Consider the following 16,193-nt stretch of genomic DNA (forward strand, 5'->3'; position numbering starts at 1 on the left):
GCTTCACTGCAGTGTCACTCACATATAGTCAAATTCACACCCTGCTTCACTGCAGTGTCACTCACATATAGTCAAATTCACACCCTGCTTCACGTCAGTGTCACTCACATATAGTCAAATGCACACCCTGCTTCACTGCAGTGTCACTCACATATAGTCAAATTCACACCCTGCTTCACTGCAGTGTTACTCACATATAGTCAAATTCACACCCTGCTTCACTGCAGTGTCACTCACATATAGTCAAATTCACACCCTGCTTCACTGCAGTGTCACTGACATATAGTCAAATTCACACCCTGCTTCACTGCAGTGTCACTCACATATAGTCAAATTCACACCCTGCTTCACTGCAGTGTCACTGACATATAGTCAAATTCACACCCTGCTTCACTGCAGTGTCACTCACATATAGTCAAATTAACACCCTGCTTCACGTCAGTGTCACTCACATATAGTCAAATTCACACCCTGCTTCACTGCAGTGTCACTCACATATAGTCAAATTAACACCCTGCTTCACTGCAGTGTCACTCACATATAGTCAAATTCACACCCTGCTTCACTGCAGTGTCACTCACATATAGTCAAATTCACACCCTGCTTCACTGCAGTGTCACTCACATATAGTCAAATTCACACCCTGCTTCACTGCAGTGTCACTCACAACCTATAGTCAAATTCACACCCTGCTTCACGTCAGTGTCACTCACATATAGTCAAATTCACACCCTGCTTCACTGCAGTGTCACTCACAACCTATAGTCAAATTCACACCCTGCTTCACTGCAGTGTCACTCACAACCTATAGTCAAATTCACACCCTGCTTCATGCAGTGTCACTCACATATAGTCAAATTCACACCCTGCTTCACTGCAGTGTCACTGACATATAGTCAAATTAACACCCTGCTTCACTGCAGTGTCACTCACATATAGTCAAATTAACACCCTGCTTCACTGCAGTGTCACTGACATATAGTCAAATTCACACCCTGCTTCACTGCAGTGTCACTCACATATAGTCAAATTCACACCCTGCTTCACTGCAGTGTCACTCACATATAGTCAAATTAACACCCTGCTTCACTGCAGTGTCACTGACAACGTATAGCGAACATAGCATACGTAGGAGCCTATACAACGTATTTACAATTTAGAATTTACAATTTAGGCATTTAGCAGACGCTCTTAATCCAGAGCGACTTACATTAAGCAATAACAAAAAGCATGGCATACATCACATGTATAAAAAGTAGTTATCATGAATCATGCGTAAACTAAGAACGTAACAGTGGAGTATCTATGTAAACTATACATACTATACTATATAATATATTATACATGTGTACTATAAAGTGCTATGACTACATAAAGTGCAATTCTAGAGCTGTCTACATAACAAGCTATAAGTCTGTTTAAAATACTATCTAAGTCTACATAATGTGCTATCTAAGGGGCTAGGCTAGGGCAAGTGCTACGGGCCATGGTGGAGTCTGAAGAGGTGGGTTTTCAGACTACGGCGGATAGCGAACGTATAGCGAACATAGCATACGTAGGAGCCTATACAACATATAGCGAACATAGCTTACGTAGGAGCCTATACAACGTATAGCGAACATAGCATACGTAGGAGCCTATACAACATATAGCGAACATAGCTTACGTAGGAGCCTATACAACGTATAGCGAATATAGCATACGTAGGAGCCTACAAGCTCACTCCGTAAATCGACGCGCTTGGGTTTGTAGATCGGCATTTTTTTTTATAATCCTGAGAACCTTTGGACATGTGAGGTTTCCACCCGACGGCAACGTCATAGCAACACATGTAGCGACGCATGTAGCATGTAGCGATGCACGCACGCACACACACACACACACAGACACCTCACATACTCTGTCATGATACGGTTGTATTAATTCGTCTCTCAGGCAACTCTGGCATGGGCACGTGCCGTGCACATGCACCTCTTCTTATTGTATCTCTGTCTTCTCCGCGTTAGAAGTGGAGGAAAACCACTCCACTATTTGTGTCTGTCTGTCTGTCTGTCTGTCTGTCTGTCTGTCTGTCTGTCTGTCTCTGTCTCTCTGTCTCGTGCGTCATCCTTTGTGTCTGCCTGTGGCCTGCAGGCAGACATGCGACTAGAGTGATTAATAATTACAGAGTACACAGTTACACACGCACCAAAATATGACCATGAAAGAAAGAAGAGAAACCATTTTCTGATGTCGTTTGATGTCGGACATGAGAGAGACCAAAATGACAAAGAGACCTACAGTAGCTTCTTTCTTTCTTTCTTTCTTTCTTTCTTTCTTTCTTTCTTTCTTTCTTGATGCTTCTGCATTTTTCCCGCTGCTGCGGGAGTTTAAAGTGGTGTCATTTAACTTAAAGGTCTCAAAGTCATACTGTAGCGTACAGTGGATGTTTATAAGGCACTATTCCATTTCATAAACATATCCTCTATATATTTTAAAATGTCCTATAGAGGGTGGGTCGACAATGAACGTTAAAAACACATCTCAAACTTTGGCACACGCACTGTTGAGGGGTCGACCGTGAGGATAGTCCCAACAGGACAATGGCCCAATACTCACCAAACAACTCACACTTGCCCTGATGAAGACTCGTTTGAGTCGAAACATGTTACCGTTTTAATAATATGTGAGTAATAAAGTTTAAGTTCCTCAAATGGCAATAACTCGGTGACCATTTCTCTGATTGGCACATTATGGGGCTGTACTTGAAGGCCTGCGAAATCTAGTGATTCATACGTGCGTTATAGGATGATGCATTACAGTCTGGTGAGACGTATAGGAGGACCCTAAGGCCTCACTCACCTTTGCATCTAGCATACGACATTGTTGGATGCTAGATGTAAACAAAGGGTTTGTTTACATCTTGCCCCAATGCATTTCCAATGGAAGTCACATGGTTTGACACAACATTTTTGTTGTACGGCTTTCGGCTGTGTTTCGACTGCCCCCCCTCCCCCTCATACAACAACAATGTTGTGTCAAACCATGTGACTCCCATTGGAAATGAATTGCGAGCTTGCATCATCAGTAAACAAGTCTCATGCATCATGAGGCAAACCATAGTCCTAGAGAGTCCTCTCAGTGCCTGCAGTTGCCCAAGAACACACAAGGCAGATATAGCCTCCTGTTGGTTCTGGCATGAGAGAAAGGACAGTGGGCGGATCCGCGGGGGGGTGGGAGGGTGCCCTGGGCACAGCGGTCGCTGGGGTGTGGTCAGCACTGGTTTGCTGCACCTGGCCGGCAGGACACTGCCTTCCTTGTTGGCCAGGTGTGGCCAGTGCTTGTTGCACCTAGGTCAATACGTGGGCAACTGGCGGCCCAGGGGCCACATGCCATCATCCAAACATTGATATATTATTGAGTTCACCTAATTACTAGTACAAAATGTTAGTCTTTTTTTATGTCCAATGTTTAGTTAATGTTTAGTATTTAGTTAACTAAATGCAATTGAAATTAAATTAAAACGTAACTTTTCAGGATTCCAATTCAAAAACAGCAAACAATTATTCAGGATTTCAATTAAAATGTAGCAAAAATAGCCAATGTACAAGCTCAAAACGCGTCGCCCTGCGACGCGTTTTGAGCTGTGGCTCTCTGGAGAGAATGTGGAAATACAGTGGCCCTCTCCATTGTCAAAGTTGCCCACCCCTGACCTAGGTATAGTGGCTGCGCCCGGTGTGACCCTCCGCGGATTCGTCTATTAGCTGGAAGCCTGGATGAGAGGGGCAGTGCCTTGGCCAATCACTGCCGACCCGCCAACTGGAGAGTGTAGTGGTTGAGGGTTGAAACCCTCTAAGAAGGTCGGAGACCACCCGACGACCTCTCTTCCAGGCCAAGGCTTCATCCATTAGAAATGGATTATAATCGCATCTTTGATGTATTTACAAATAGCTTTTCTCTATTTCTTTATAACTGACTATAAGTCATGGCAGTTTCATAATGTGCTCCCCCGACCACATAGTGGGAACCACTGCTTTTACAAATACGAGTGTAAGGAATGGATGGATGCATGGGTGGGTGGGTGGGTGGATCGATGGATGGATGCATGGGTGGGTGGGTGGGTGGATCGATGGATGGATGGATGCATGGGTGGGTGGGTGGGTGGATCGATGGATGGATGGATGCATGGGTGGGTGGGTGGGTGGATGGATGCATGGGTGGGTGGGTGGGTGGTTGGATGCATGGGTGGGTGGGTGGATGGATGGATGGGTGCGTGGGTGGGTGGATGGATGGATGGATGGATGCATGGGTGGGTGGGTGGATGGATGGATGGATGGATGCGTGGGTGGGTGGGTGGGTGGATGGATGCATGGGTGGGTGGGTGGATGGATGGATTGATGGATGGATGCATGGGTGGATGGATGGATGGATGGATGGGTGGGTGGGTGGGTGGATGGATGGATGGATGCGTGGGTGGGTGGGTGGGTGGATGGATGGATGGATGCATGGGTGGGTGGGTGGATGGATGTAGGGATGGATGCATGGATGGATGGATGGATGGGTGGGTGGATGGATGGATGGATGTAAGGATGGGTGGGTGGATGGATGGATGCATGGGTGGGTGGGTGGGTGGATGGATGTAAGGATGGATGGATGGATGCATGGGTGGGTGGGTGGGTGGGTGGATGGATGGATAGATGGATGGATGGGTGGGTGCAGATGGATGGGTGGGTGGATGGATGTAAGGATGTGCACATTCCTTATTCCTCCTCCATACTCCCACTCCCTCCCCTCGCCAAACACTCTCATCCCACACATCCAGCGGGTTTGTCCTGACAGCTGCTTTGTAGTGTGTGTGTGCGTGCGTGCGTGTGTGCGCGTGCGTGCGTGCATGCTCTTTGTACTGCATGCACGGCGTGTGATGTCGTTGCTGGGCGTCACAGCACTGCCTCCCTGACAGTTCTCTGTGTGAGCCTGTCCCTCCCAGCACGCCTGTCAATACGCACGCACGCACGCCACACGCACACATGCATGCACGCACGCACGCACGGAGTCTATGGTGACAGATAGGGGTGCTGCTGGTATTAATGGAGTTGAATAATAATGGACCGTCCCATATTCTCTCTGTCTCACTGTTCTGTGTTTTTACTCTAGCTACAATCAGATGGTTATGTGTCAGTGGTTTTCAATCTTTTTTTCATAACAAGGTCCATTATTTATTTGATGAGATTCAGCCTCTCAGACCCAAAACGTAAAATATTTTGTTGTTGCGATTTTGACCAAAACCTCATGCTGTATAATTGATGTGGTCCCATAGGAGAGATAACAGGCAAATGTTGATCAACATTCTTCCACATCCTCTAATTGTGTAGACTTCTTGTATTAAATAGTGCAGATGTTTTAACGATCATCTTACTTTTGAGAGTGTAACATGAAACACCAAATGGACACCAAATGGAATCTGGTTTCATTTTACACTCTTAAAGAGTTACAGATGTATACGGGTCCATTTGGTTATACCACCTCTCCATCATTTAGCTGGGGGGACCACCTGGAACCCCTTCAATAAGGACCACTGGTGGTCAAACGGGGGTTAGGGTTAAACATAGCCAATTATGGTAAGGAGAAGTTAAAAATGCTGTTGAAAATGTTATTGTTCTCACACAAGTAGTAATACGTGTGTGTGTGTGTGTGTGTGTGTGTGTGTGTGTGTGTGTGTGTGTGTGTGTGTGTGTGTGTGTGTGTGTGTGTGTGTGTGTGTGTGTGTGTGTGTGTGTGTGTGTGTGTGTGTGTGTGTGTGTGTGTGTGTGTGTGTGTGTGTGTGTGTGTGTGTGTGTGTCAGGGAGGTGTCGGGCCAACTGGACAGAGCCAGGGACAGCCACAGGCTTCAGGTCCAGCAGGCTGATGCTGCTCTGGACAACTTCAAGCTGCTGGTGGAGAGCAGCTCTGAGAAGACCTACAGCCAGATGAAAGTACAGGTCTGTTACAACGCACACACGCGCACACACACGCGCGCGCACGTGTTGGCCGTAGCCAATCGGAAGAAGGAAACACAGCAGTCCACTTACTGTTTCTGTGCCGTTTTAAAAGCCTTTTTTCTCTGAATGTACGCTGCGTCCGCGCTGATTGGACACAGCGAGGACGTTCTGGGATCATTTCTGACGTCATGTCCCATCGAGGTTACAGACGTATAGACGGACGGAGTGAGTAATGGTGGCTTTCAGAAAAACGGAACACTCTAAGGGGGGAGGGAGTGCCAGGGCGGTTGTATAGGCCGGCTGTGGCTCAGGTGGTAGAGCAGCTCGTCCAATGATCCCTGGGTCGGCGGTTCGAATCCCGGCTCCTCCTCATGTCCACATGTTGAAGTGTCCTTGGGCAAGACACTGAAGCCTGCGTTGCCTCCAGTGGTTGCCACTGTCTGTGTGTGAATGTGGGAAGTGAGGACGCTGGCGTCGACTGTTCGCCGCTTCACCTCCCAATGTATGAATGTATGAATGAATGAACCATTGTAAAGCGCTTTGAAAACATGGAAAAGCGCTACAAAAATGCAATTCATTATTATTATTACTATTGGCATGAATAAAGTCAGTTTCGCCTACGTCACGGTCTACGACTTGGCGACCTGAACCGGCGTACATTTTTGCACGTTTTTTGAGGGTGTGGAATTCTGGGAAATGTAATAATAGATAGCCTACTTTTTGAGGACATATAGGACAGCGATTGTATGACTTTTTTTTTTTACAGATTTAGTTTGAGATTGATTGAATACTTTATTGGTCAGAACAGTAAACGACATGGCGGTACAGTCAGACATTTTAGAATAACACAAAAAAGTCCTGGGGACTTGTTTCCATTGTGGTCCCATACTGTATGTTGTGCAATTTGACACACATGCACTCAGTCACTCCAATGTACATCACTTCTGTTGTGGCTGCATCAGTCGCACGCACGCACGCACGCACGCACGCACGCACGCACGCACGCACACACACACACACTGTTCTCTGCAGGACCACAGTGAGCAGAGGGCTGGCTGGCACACAGTGATCAAACCAAGAGAATAAACATGTCTTCACAGCTACACACACCCACACACACACACACACACACACACACACACACGCACACATGCACACACACAGCCTGACTACAGATGTGCACACATATTCCTCTGTATCTCTCTCTCTCACTCTCTCTCTCTCTCTCTCTCTCTCTCTCTCTCTCTCTCTCTCTCTCTCTCTCTCTCTCTCTCTCTCTCTCTCTCTCTCTCTCTCTCTCTCTCAGAATGTTTCATTGGATCCAATGTAGTTATTATTTTGTCACTTGCTCTTAAAACTTTTCATTGGTTCAATATTCATAAAAACCCACAGACGCATTTAACCGCTTTGACTTCAAAAACAAATATTCAAAGGTCTACAAGTTCACAACGTGTCACATCGCGGCACGTTGTAAGCTTGTAGATCTGCTATATTTGTGACACTGTCGTATGACAAATTAGGGTATATTATTCATGAATGAAAAAAAGAAGAAAATAACCATTTAAACGTTGAAATCCGATGATACAATGTTTCTGCCTGCAAGACAGCATCAATATCATTATACTGATGGAGAGCAACAATGTGGTAATTTTTTCTACAGATATTAAAAGACGATACGTAGCTTGCGAAGTTATTCAGTCAGATATACTTCATGCTGTGCTCAAGGGCACATACGTATAGTTGAGGGGTTAATATGCTGCATTACTGTGTGGGTGTACTCAGTGTTTCAAGACCCTGCACATGTCATTCACTGATGTGGCAGTCAGCTGACCAATTGGGCGGGGTACTTAACCCATTTTGACCTGAGATCAGATTCTAAAAATGTCTTCTACGTCCTGACAGTTTTCTGAAAAAGCTATGTTTCTATGTAAGTGGTTCTTCGATTTTTCAAAAATAGCAGACCTACAAGCTCGTAGCGCGCCACTCGGTGGCGCGCTATGAGCTTGTAGATCTGCTATTTTTCAATAGCTAAAGCATAACATAATGCTAACACCAAAAGGGGTTCCCGCCCAGAATGGGTCAAGCTCACTATAGACTGCATGCTTCTTCCTGCCTTCCTCTTGCATATGGTTCCTGGTTGTTGATTGACATGTGATGACCACCCCAGCACCACCGGTGGGCTCTGTTATTTATGTTCCCCATGGGGGGGGTTGCTATTGTATATCTCCCTGCTCTTAATGTTTAACGATGGTGTTTAATTGTGCCGAGCAGTACAGGGAGAAAAATGTAGCAGAGCCGAACGCCAAGATAAAATATTACATGCACACTTGCATTCTCATTCCATAATACATTTTGGTTAAATCTATTTGTGACTTATCTGACTGAAAAAAAAAAAAAAAATATATATATATATATATATATATATTTAAAAAAAAATATATATATTAGGCCTGTCAGTCGATTAAAATATTTAATCGCGATTAATCGCATGATTGCCCATAGTTAATCGCCGATTAATCGCAAATTAATCGCATATTTTTTATCCGTAAAAAACTCAACACACACACACACACACACACACACACACACACACACACACACACACACACGAGAGCCCCTGCCCCTCTCTCCTGCAAGTCAACATTAGCTTTAGCACTCATTAGCATGGTCTGTGTAGCATGATTAGCATCAAGCTTCCACAACTAACTAACTATGTTTGTCAACCAAAACTGCCAGAGTTTTGCTTTTGCCCAATGCCCACTTCAAAGAGCTTCTGATCTAACACATTGTGAAGCAAATTAATTAATAACGAGCCGAACGGAGGCATTCAGCCTCTGCTCACAGCTCAACTGTGCGCAGCCCTATAGTACTGACGGTCCGGAGTCCGGACTGAGTGTGGGAATGGTAGAGAGAGAGTGGGGGGGGGGGGATGAGAGAGAGGCGGGGCTATTGGAATCTGCCTGCCTGCATTCAGATGCATGCGTCTCTCAACCGTTCTGTCAAACTTCACCGTGCGTTAATCGCGCGTTAATTAAATTAACGCCGTTAAAAGGACGTTGAGTTAACGCACGATTAACGCGTTAACTTTGACAGCCTATTATATATATATATATATATATATATATATAGTTATTCTAGGCAATACATCTCTCTCTCTCTCTCCCTCCTCCACGTGCACTGACCTCGTGAGCGGGTATCGACCAATAGCGGGCTAACCAAAGCGCTGGGGTAATTAGTATGTTGGGCGCAGAAGCAGCGCGTGGGCGGTGGCTGTGGAGGAGTGGGCATGGCGGCTGATTGGGAAAGAAGAGCTCGCTGATCGATGAGATGAGCACGCCGCTCGCCTGTTAAACTTCTGACTCCTATCACAAGTTATTCTGAGTTAACGGTGCTCAGGGAGGTTTCCGATGGAAGTTTTGAAGGCGCACAAGAGCTGATTAGCTTCAGTTTGCTTTAGCCGGCGGTTAGCGCATAGTTTAGCAGGGCGGAGGCGGAGGTGGCCCGGTCATAATGGAGAGCACAGTAAAACACAGCTCCATGTTACATTGCAACTCACTCAAAACCCACAGGGACTGTGCATCATTTCATCATTTTAGCATTGTTGTGTAACTATACTTCTGTACTTTTTGCAAACTGTTAATGAAGTATTCGATCAATCAAACCGACCACAGAACTGGGAGATGGAGAGCTTGGAAATGTCCGCAAAACACTCCGGCACTTAAAGGATAATTCCATACTAAAAGGCTTTCTTACCTTTCTTTGTAGTTGTTACCATAAGCGCTAAATGAATTGCATTGAAGTGAATGGGGCTACGGGGTGTTGTGCTAATTCGCTTATTTCCATCGCTCAAAATGATTTTTTTTTTTTATATATCCTCTCTTCATAATGTAAATAATATACCAAGCGGCACACTTTACTACTTATGTCGATGGAAATAAGCGAATTAGCACAACACCCCATAGCCCCATTCAATTCCCATTCAATGCAATTCATTGAGGGCTTATGGTAGGGGAAATAGCCAATAAGGAGTTTTTTGCACAAAAAAACACCTGGACCTCTTTGGTGGGGACGTAACAACTACAAAGAAAGGTAAAAAAGCCTTCTAGCATGGAATTCTCCTTTAAGGCCGTCAGCTGTCGGTTTGTTTCCCTGCTTTCATATGACATGAAAAAAAAAATCCAATGACTTACAGTTTGACACGGTGGGCCCCATACTTCAAACATTGTTTGGACTGGCACAATTATATCCTTTAGAACTTTTTCAGTGTCTGTCAGACAAACAAAGTTTGGATGTCCGCACACCGCCAATATCTCCTGAATATAGCCAAAGAAAGTTTGAACATAAACATGGTGTGATCGGTCAGATGTGGGCGTGATATATTTGGGTTTCGTTTCTGACCCAGAAGGCTTCGTCGTTCTGCCAGCAGCTAAAAAAGAAGACATCGTTTTTTTTTTTTTTATGTTTGCTGTGAAGGTTAGGAGGTACTAGTCGTATGAGCCAACCCTCCAGGAGTTATAAAAACCTCCCCATGCATAAACATAACATGGCACAAGAAAAGACAAGGCAAAACATCTGAACCTCTGTGACAAATCACCCACAGCACGTTGGAGGGAGATCCAGGTGCTGAAACCACCGGCTGTATATATGTGACCAGATTTGACTGAGAGACTGCCATCGCGCAAATTACAGCTTTTCACCAGCGGAGAAAACCTTTTTTTTCCCTTTTTTTCCCCCAAAATGAGTTAATAGCACAGGCAGACTCTTCACATACTAGAGCATGTCTGAAATAAGTGTCAGAGCTGAAATCGACATGTAAATATGAAATAAATGCCCAAACATGTAGCTAGGTGTAATGTTAGAGACCACAGCAGTGAACCTTTCAAGCCGGTTTTCTCAACTCGCTGTTTTCTGCAAGACATTACTCTATAAGCCATATCTCCAAAAGTGGTGGGTCAAACTGAACAACCAATATGTCAATTTGAAGCTATGATTCCCTGCTTTCATATGGCATGAAAAAACGAAAATTCAAAAAAATCCAATGGCAGTCCCTCAGTCAAATTTAGTCACATATATATACGGTACTGTTTCAGAGGTGGTATCCATTTAGCTGCATGCGCAGATTACTGAGCGGGCTGGCTCTGCCTTTCACCGCTCAGAAACCCAGTTCTGACGCAGTATAAAACACTTTTTTCATCCTCTCTCATTCCAAAACCTCCTTTGGGTTGGCAATGCCTTTCTGTTGCAACCGTTTTTGGATGTCCTTTTACGGATGTCCACACATTTGAATGCTCTGCCATGCGTTCGTCCAGCTCCCACGGGAACCGGTGGCGTCCTCAGGTGGGGCTGGCGCCTGCTGGCTGGTGTTGGTCCGTGCTGTTGGTCTCCCCCCGATCGCGCTTGTTGGTGACAAAGCTGTCCGTTATTCGCCACTCAACCGGTGTACTAGTGGCAGACATTATGCAAAACATAGCTGATCTACAAGCTCTCGACACACACTTGTAGATTGGCCATTTTCTGCCAAGATATTTGGTGTAGAGGAAAAACAGGAGGGCTTGAGGAAGAGAACGCGAGGTCAGTTAAAAAAAGTTTACGGTTCTGTTGGATGCACTGCTCTGACAGGAACAGATCACCAGCTCACCACTCGCTTGGTTCACTCGGGCAGCTGTGGCTCAGGAGGGAGAGCAGGTCGTCCAGTGATCCGTGGGTCGGCGGTTCGAATCCCACCCTCCTCCTGTCCACATGTCGAAGTGTCCTTGGGAAAGACAAATGTAGAACCCTACATTGCCTCCAACGAGTCGCTCTGTGCTTGCTTGCCACGGTTGGTGTGTCAATGTGGGACGTGAGGACGCTTTGATCACTGGGATAAGCACTGTTAAAGTTCAATTCCTTATTTTAGGATCTCTTATTTATTGACAAACCCATAGCAGCAAGTATCAAACACGGTTGTGTCGGTCGTGATGCTGAGGAAGACGTTGGTCCAAGCCTCCGTGTTTGATCCTGCTGTCGGGTTTTTCCCCACATAAGAAATGTATGTTTCTATTAACCATTTTCAACATTTAACCCATTTTGGGGCGGGAACCCCTTTTGGTGTAAGCATTATGTTTTGCTTTAGCTATTGAAAAATAGCAGATCTACAAGCTTGTAGGTCTGCTATTTTTGAAAAATCGAAGAACGACATAGCTTTTTCAGAAAAATGTCAAGACATTTATGGAATCGTTCCCAGGTCAAAATGGGTTAATAAGGTGTCCCCTGTCTGTCCCCTGGTCCAGATGGAGAGTTGTATTAAACACAGTGACACTAAGGTGTCCCCTGGTCCAGATGGACAGTTGTATTAAACACAGTGACACTAAGGTGTCCCCTGTCTGTCCCCTGGTCCAGATGGAGAGTTGTATTAAACACAGTGACACTAAGGTGTCCCCTGTCTGTCCTCTGGTCCAGATGGAGAGAGTCGAGGAGGACCTGAACCGCTCCAAGTCCCTGCGAGAGAAACAGGCCCAGGAGTTCAACCAGCAGCTGGAAGAGCTCCGACACAGATACGAGCAGCAGGTCTGTCTGTCTGTCTGTCTGTCTGTCTGTCTGTCTGTCTGTCTGTCTGTCTGTCTGTCTGTCTGTCTGTCTGTCTGTCTGTCTGTCTGTCTGTCTGTCTGTCTGTCTGTCTGTCTGTCTGTCTGTCTGTCTGTCTGTCTGTCCGTCCGTCCGTCCGTCCGTCCGTCCGTCCGTCCGTCCGTCCGTCCGTCCGTCCGTCCGTCCGTCCGTCCGTCCGTCCGTCCGTCAATTCAATTTGAGAAGTGGTGTAGAAGGAGGATGCTTGGCCTGACATTTGGAAACCGTTGTTTCTCCTCATCCGTTCCACTCGAATAATTCCTCGCGATAAGGGAACACGCTTTACATCGATTAATTCCTCATGATAAGGGAACACGCTTTACATCGATTAATTCCTCACGATAAGGACACACGGTTTAGATTGAGTCTAGATTGGGGTCTCCATTAAAAAATGACACCTCTTAATGTGATCGGCATGCTCCCAATACAATTCACCTTTATCTCCCCCCCCCATCTCCAATCATCCTCCATTCTCATTAGCAGTCTATAGAAACTATTTCCCCTCCTCGTTGAAAACCCTGCGTGTTGATAGGACGGCCGTCTCATTTGATTAACGCACCCTGGGATGGATATTAACGCTGGCAAATGCTCTGATTGGATTGGAGGGCAGCTTGAAGGCATGGTGTACATTGTCTCATTTTCTACGTAAATAACCATATACAATGAAGTGCTGCTTTACCGTAAAGCTATACATTTTGTGACATATTGTAATGAACGGCTCGTTGTTTTAACCAATGCATACGATACAGTATGCTCTCTGTATTGTACAAGCCTGCAGATCAGCTATTTTTGGGGCTATAATTATGGGTTAAATGGATGACATACTGTAGCGTAACATCATATTTTTTTGTATTTTCATTCCAAACCTGACGACAGCTCGACCTGCCGTATAGCATGAACCCATTCTGGGTTCATGCAGACCTACAAGCTACGAGCTTGTAGGTCTGCTATTTTTGAAAAATCAAAGAACGACTGACATAGAAACATAGCTTTTTCAGAAAACTGTCAGGATGTAGAAGACATTTTTAGAATCTGATCTCAGGTCAAAATGGGTTAAAGTTCTCAGTCGCCACGCACCCGATTTCAGTCATTTGGATTCCGTAGAAGCCAGGATGTCTTCCATGGAAGCAGGTCGCACAGAGAAAATAGCCAATCTACAAGCTTTCATTGCGTCACATTCGGCTCTTTGAAGTGGTCAAACCGACGTTATGTTTAGAAGCATTTTCCTAAAACCCCAATGCCATCCATCTTCAACCGCTTAAACGAGTCGGGGTCGCACGAGCAACAGCTCCACCAGAGAGTTCCAGACTTCCCTCTCCAGAGCAGTGCAACATTAGTAACTTCCTCATGGGGGATCCCGAGATGTTCCACCAAGGCCATGTGTGACCATCTGGTCCTTGGTCTGCCCCTCGGGGTCTCCTCCCCACTGGGAAGAGACCCCGAGATCCCTCCATCTGGTCCTTGGTCTGCCCCTCGGGGTCTCCTCCCCACTGGGAAGAGACCCCGAGATCCCTCCATCTGGTCCTTGGTCTGCCCCCCGGGGTCTCCTCCCCACTGGGAAGAGACCCCGAGATCCCTCCATCTGGTCCTTGGTCTGCCCCCCGGGGTCTCCTCCCCACTGGGAAGAGACCCCGAGATCCCTCCATCTGGTCCTTGGTCTGCCCCCCGGGGTCTCCTCCCCACTGGGAAGAGACCCCGAGATCCCTCCATCTGGTCCTTGGTCTGCCCCCCGGGGTCTCCTCCCCACTGGGAAGAGACCCCGAGATCCCTCCATCTGGTCCTTGGTCTGCCCCCCCGGGGTCTCCTCCCCACTGGGAAGAGACCCCGAGATCCCTCCATCTGGTCCTTGGTCTGCCCCCCGGGGTCTCCTCCCCACTGGGAAGAGACCCCGAGATCCCTCCATCTGGTCCTTGGTCTGCCCCCCGGTGGTCTCCTCCCCACTGGGAAGAGACCCCGAGATCCCTCCATCTGGTCCTTGCTCTGCCCCTCGGGGTCTCCTCCCCACTGGGAAGAGACCCCGAGATCCCTCCATCTGGTCCTTGGTCTGCCCCCCGGGGTCTCCTCCCCACTGGGAAGAGACCCCGAGATCCCCGACATTCATGAGGGGAAATGAATGTGTATTGAATTGATATTCAGGTGGAATTTGTCTACCTTTTTGTTTTATGTAATTCTTACTGCACTCATCTCCTTATCATCTTAAACCCATTTTAAAACTACTTTGGTGCGATACGAAGTAGTATGAAGTATGGTGTTCATTTACAAAAAAGAAGAAAAACATAAATAGCTGAAATATGGAGATTTGAGGTTTCTGCCCGACTGCAACGATATTCAATGTGCTTTGTTTGTGTGTTTGTTTGTTTGTTTGTTCTTGTCCTTCCCACAAACAAGTTCATTTTGGCGAGACTTTTAACCGTGCTTTGCGGACCGCCACTTCCCACACGCTCACGCATTCTGTTTCAAGTTAAAGAAGAAAAGACAGGAAAAGCAATCATAGATGTATTGAGAGAGCGTTCCGTGTGTGTGTGTGTGTGTGTGTGTAGATCACAGGCCTGTAGCGACAGGATGAACGTGGGCTGAGAAGAGTCCAGTCGACGGCTGAAGGATTACACACTGGTTTGTCTGGCGTGTCCAAGTGTGTGTGTGTGTGTCTGTGTGTGTGTGTGTGTGTTTTTTTTTTTATTCTTTATTTACCCAGGGAAGTAGCTGAGCGCAGGTGCTCATTTTCAGCAACGCCCTGCACATAGAAACACACACACACACACACACACACACACACACACACACACACACACACACACACACACACACACACACACACACACTAAAACCTGGGAGCTGACCAGTACAACCACAGTCTTATACTGTTGGCCACTAAGCAGCTCCAGGGGGAGCAGTTGGGGGTTCAGTGCCTTGCTCAAGGGCACTCAAGCGGTGTTGGGTGAGTGATGACAATCACTTCCCCACCCAGATTTTTCCTGCCCGTCCGGGGGAATCGAACCGGCAACCTTTCGGCCACAAGGGCGCTCCTCTAACCCTTAGGCCACCGCTGCCCCGTGCGTGCGTGCGTGCGTGCGTGCGTGCGTTTGCGCGCGTCTGTGTGCATGTGCGTGTACTGGTGTGAATTCATTTATTTCTGTATGCACGTGGAAGTGTGTATACTCATTTAAGCCCTTTTTTGTATACCCATTCACCCATGCATGCGTGCGTGTGTGCGTGTGCGTGCGTGCACGTGTGCGCTTGCGTGCATGCGTGGTGTTAAGAGATTGGTGTCGGTGGGTCATGGGGGTCAAGTTTGTCCATTCAGACGTGCACAAAGGAACATTCCATGCCGGCGGCTTCAATGACACTTTAAAAGTGGAACCATGTATGAAGGAGTTGTTTCCCCCCCCCCCCCCCCCCCCTCCCCCCTCCCTGACCCTTATGGCGGTCGGACGTCATGCCTAGCCCGCATGCAGCACCCCCCCTCCCCCTGCTCCTTGACCTTGAACTGACGTAGAAGAAGAGGTCAAATGTCTGGTGTGGTCGGGGTCGTGACTGGTGACCTCTGACCCTGGTCCCACTCCCTCACATGGTAGAGACATGAGACACGCAAACACGTCCGTTCCTTTATGGGAAACCAATGTAGTTGTTAAT

The 16,193-nt window shown here is 46.9% G+C and overlaps 1 protein-coding gene across 1 annotated transcript in view; it reads left to right on the plus strand.

The window, feature by feature from the left end:
* The window catches only part of cep112 (centrosomal protein 112), a gene marked incomplete at its 3' end in the record, with an annotated part of 173,272 nt that overhangs the window by 111,822 nt on the left and 45,257 nt on the right, over window positions 1–16,193 (plus strand). Inside the window, exons 16-17 of the mRNA XM_079520878.1 lie at window positions 5,822–5,957; window positions 12,396–12,503. Coding sequence (XP_079377004.1) covers window positions 5,822–5,957; window positions 12,396–12,503 — 244 coding nt within the window. The remainder of the gene's footprint in view (window positions 1–5,821; window positions 5,958–12,395; window positions 12,504–16,193) is intronic.

This window comes from Electrona antarctica (assembly GCF_951216825.1).
Source record: "Electrona antarctica genome assembly, chromosome: 14".
In the NCBI taxonomy this organism is placed as follows: domain Eukaryota; kingdom Metazoa; phylum Chordata; class Actinopteri; order Myctophiformes; family Myctophidae; genus Electrona; species Electrona antarctica.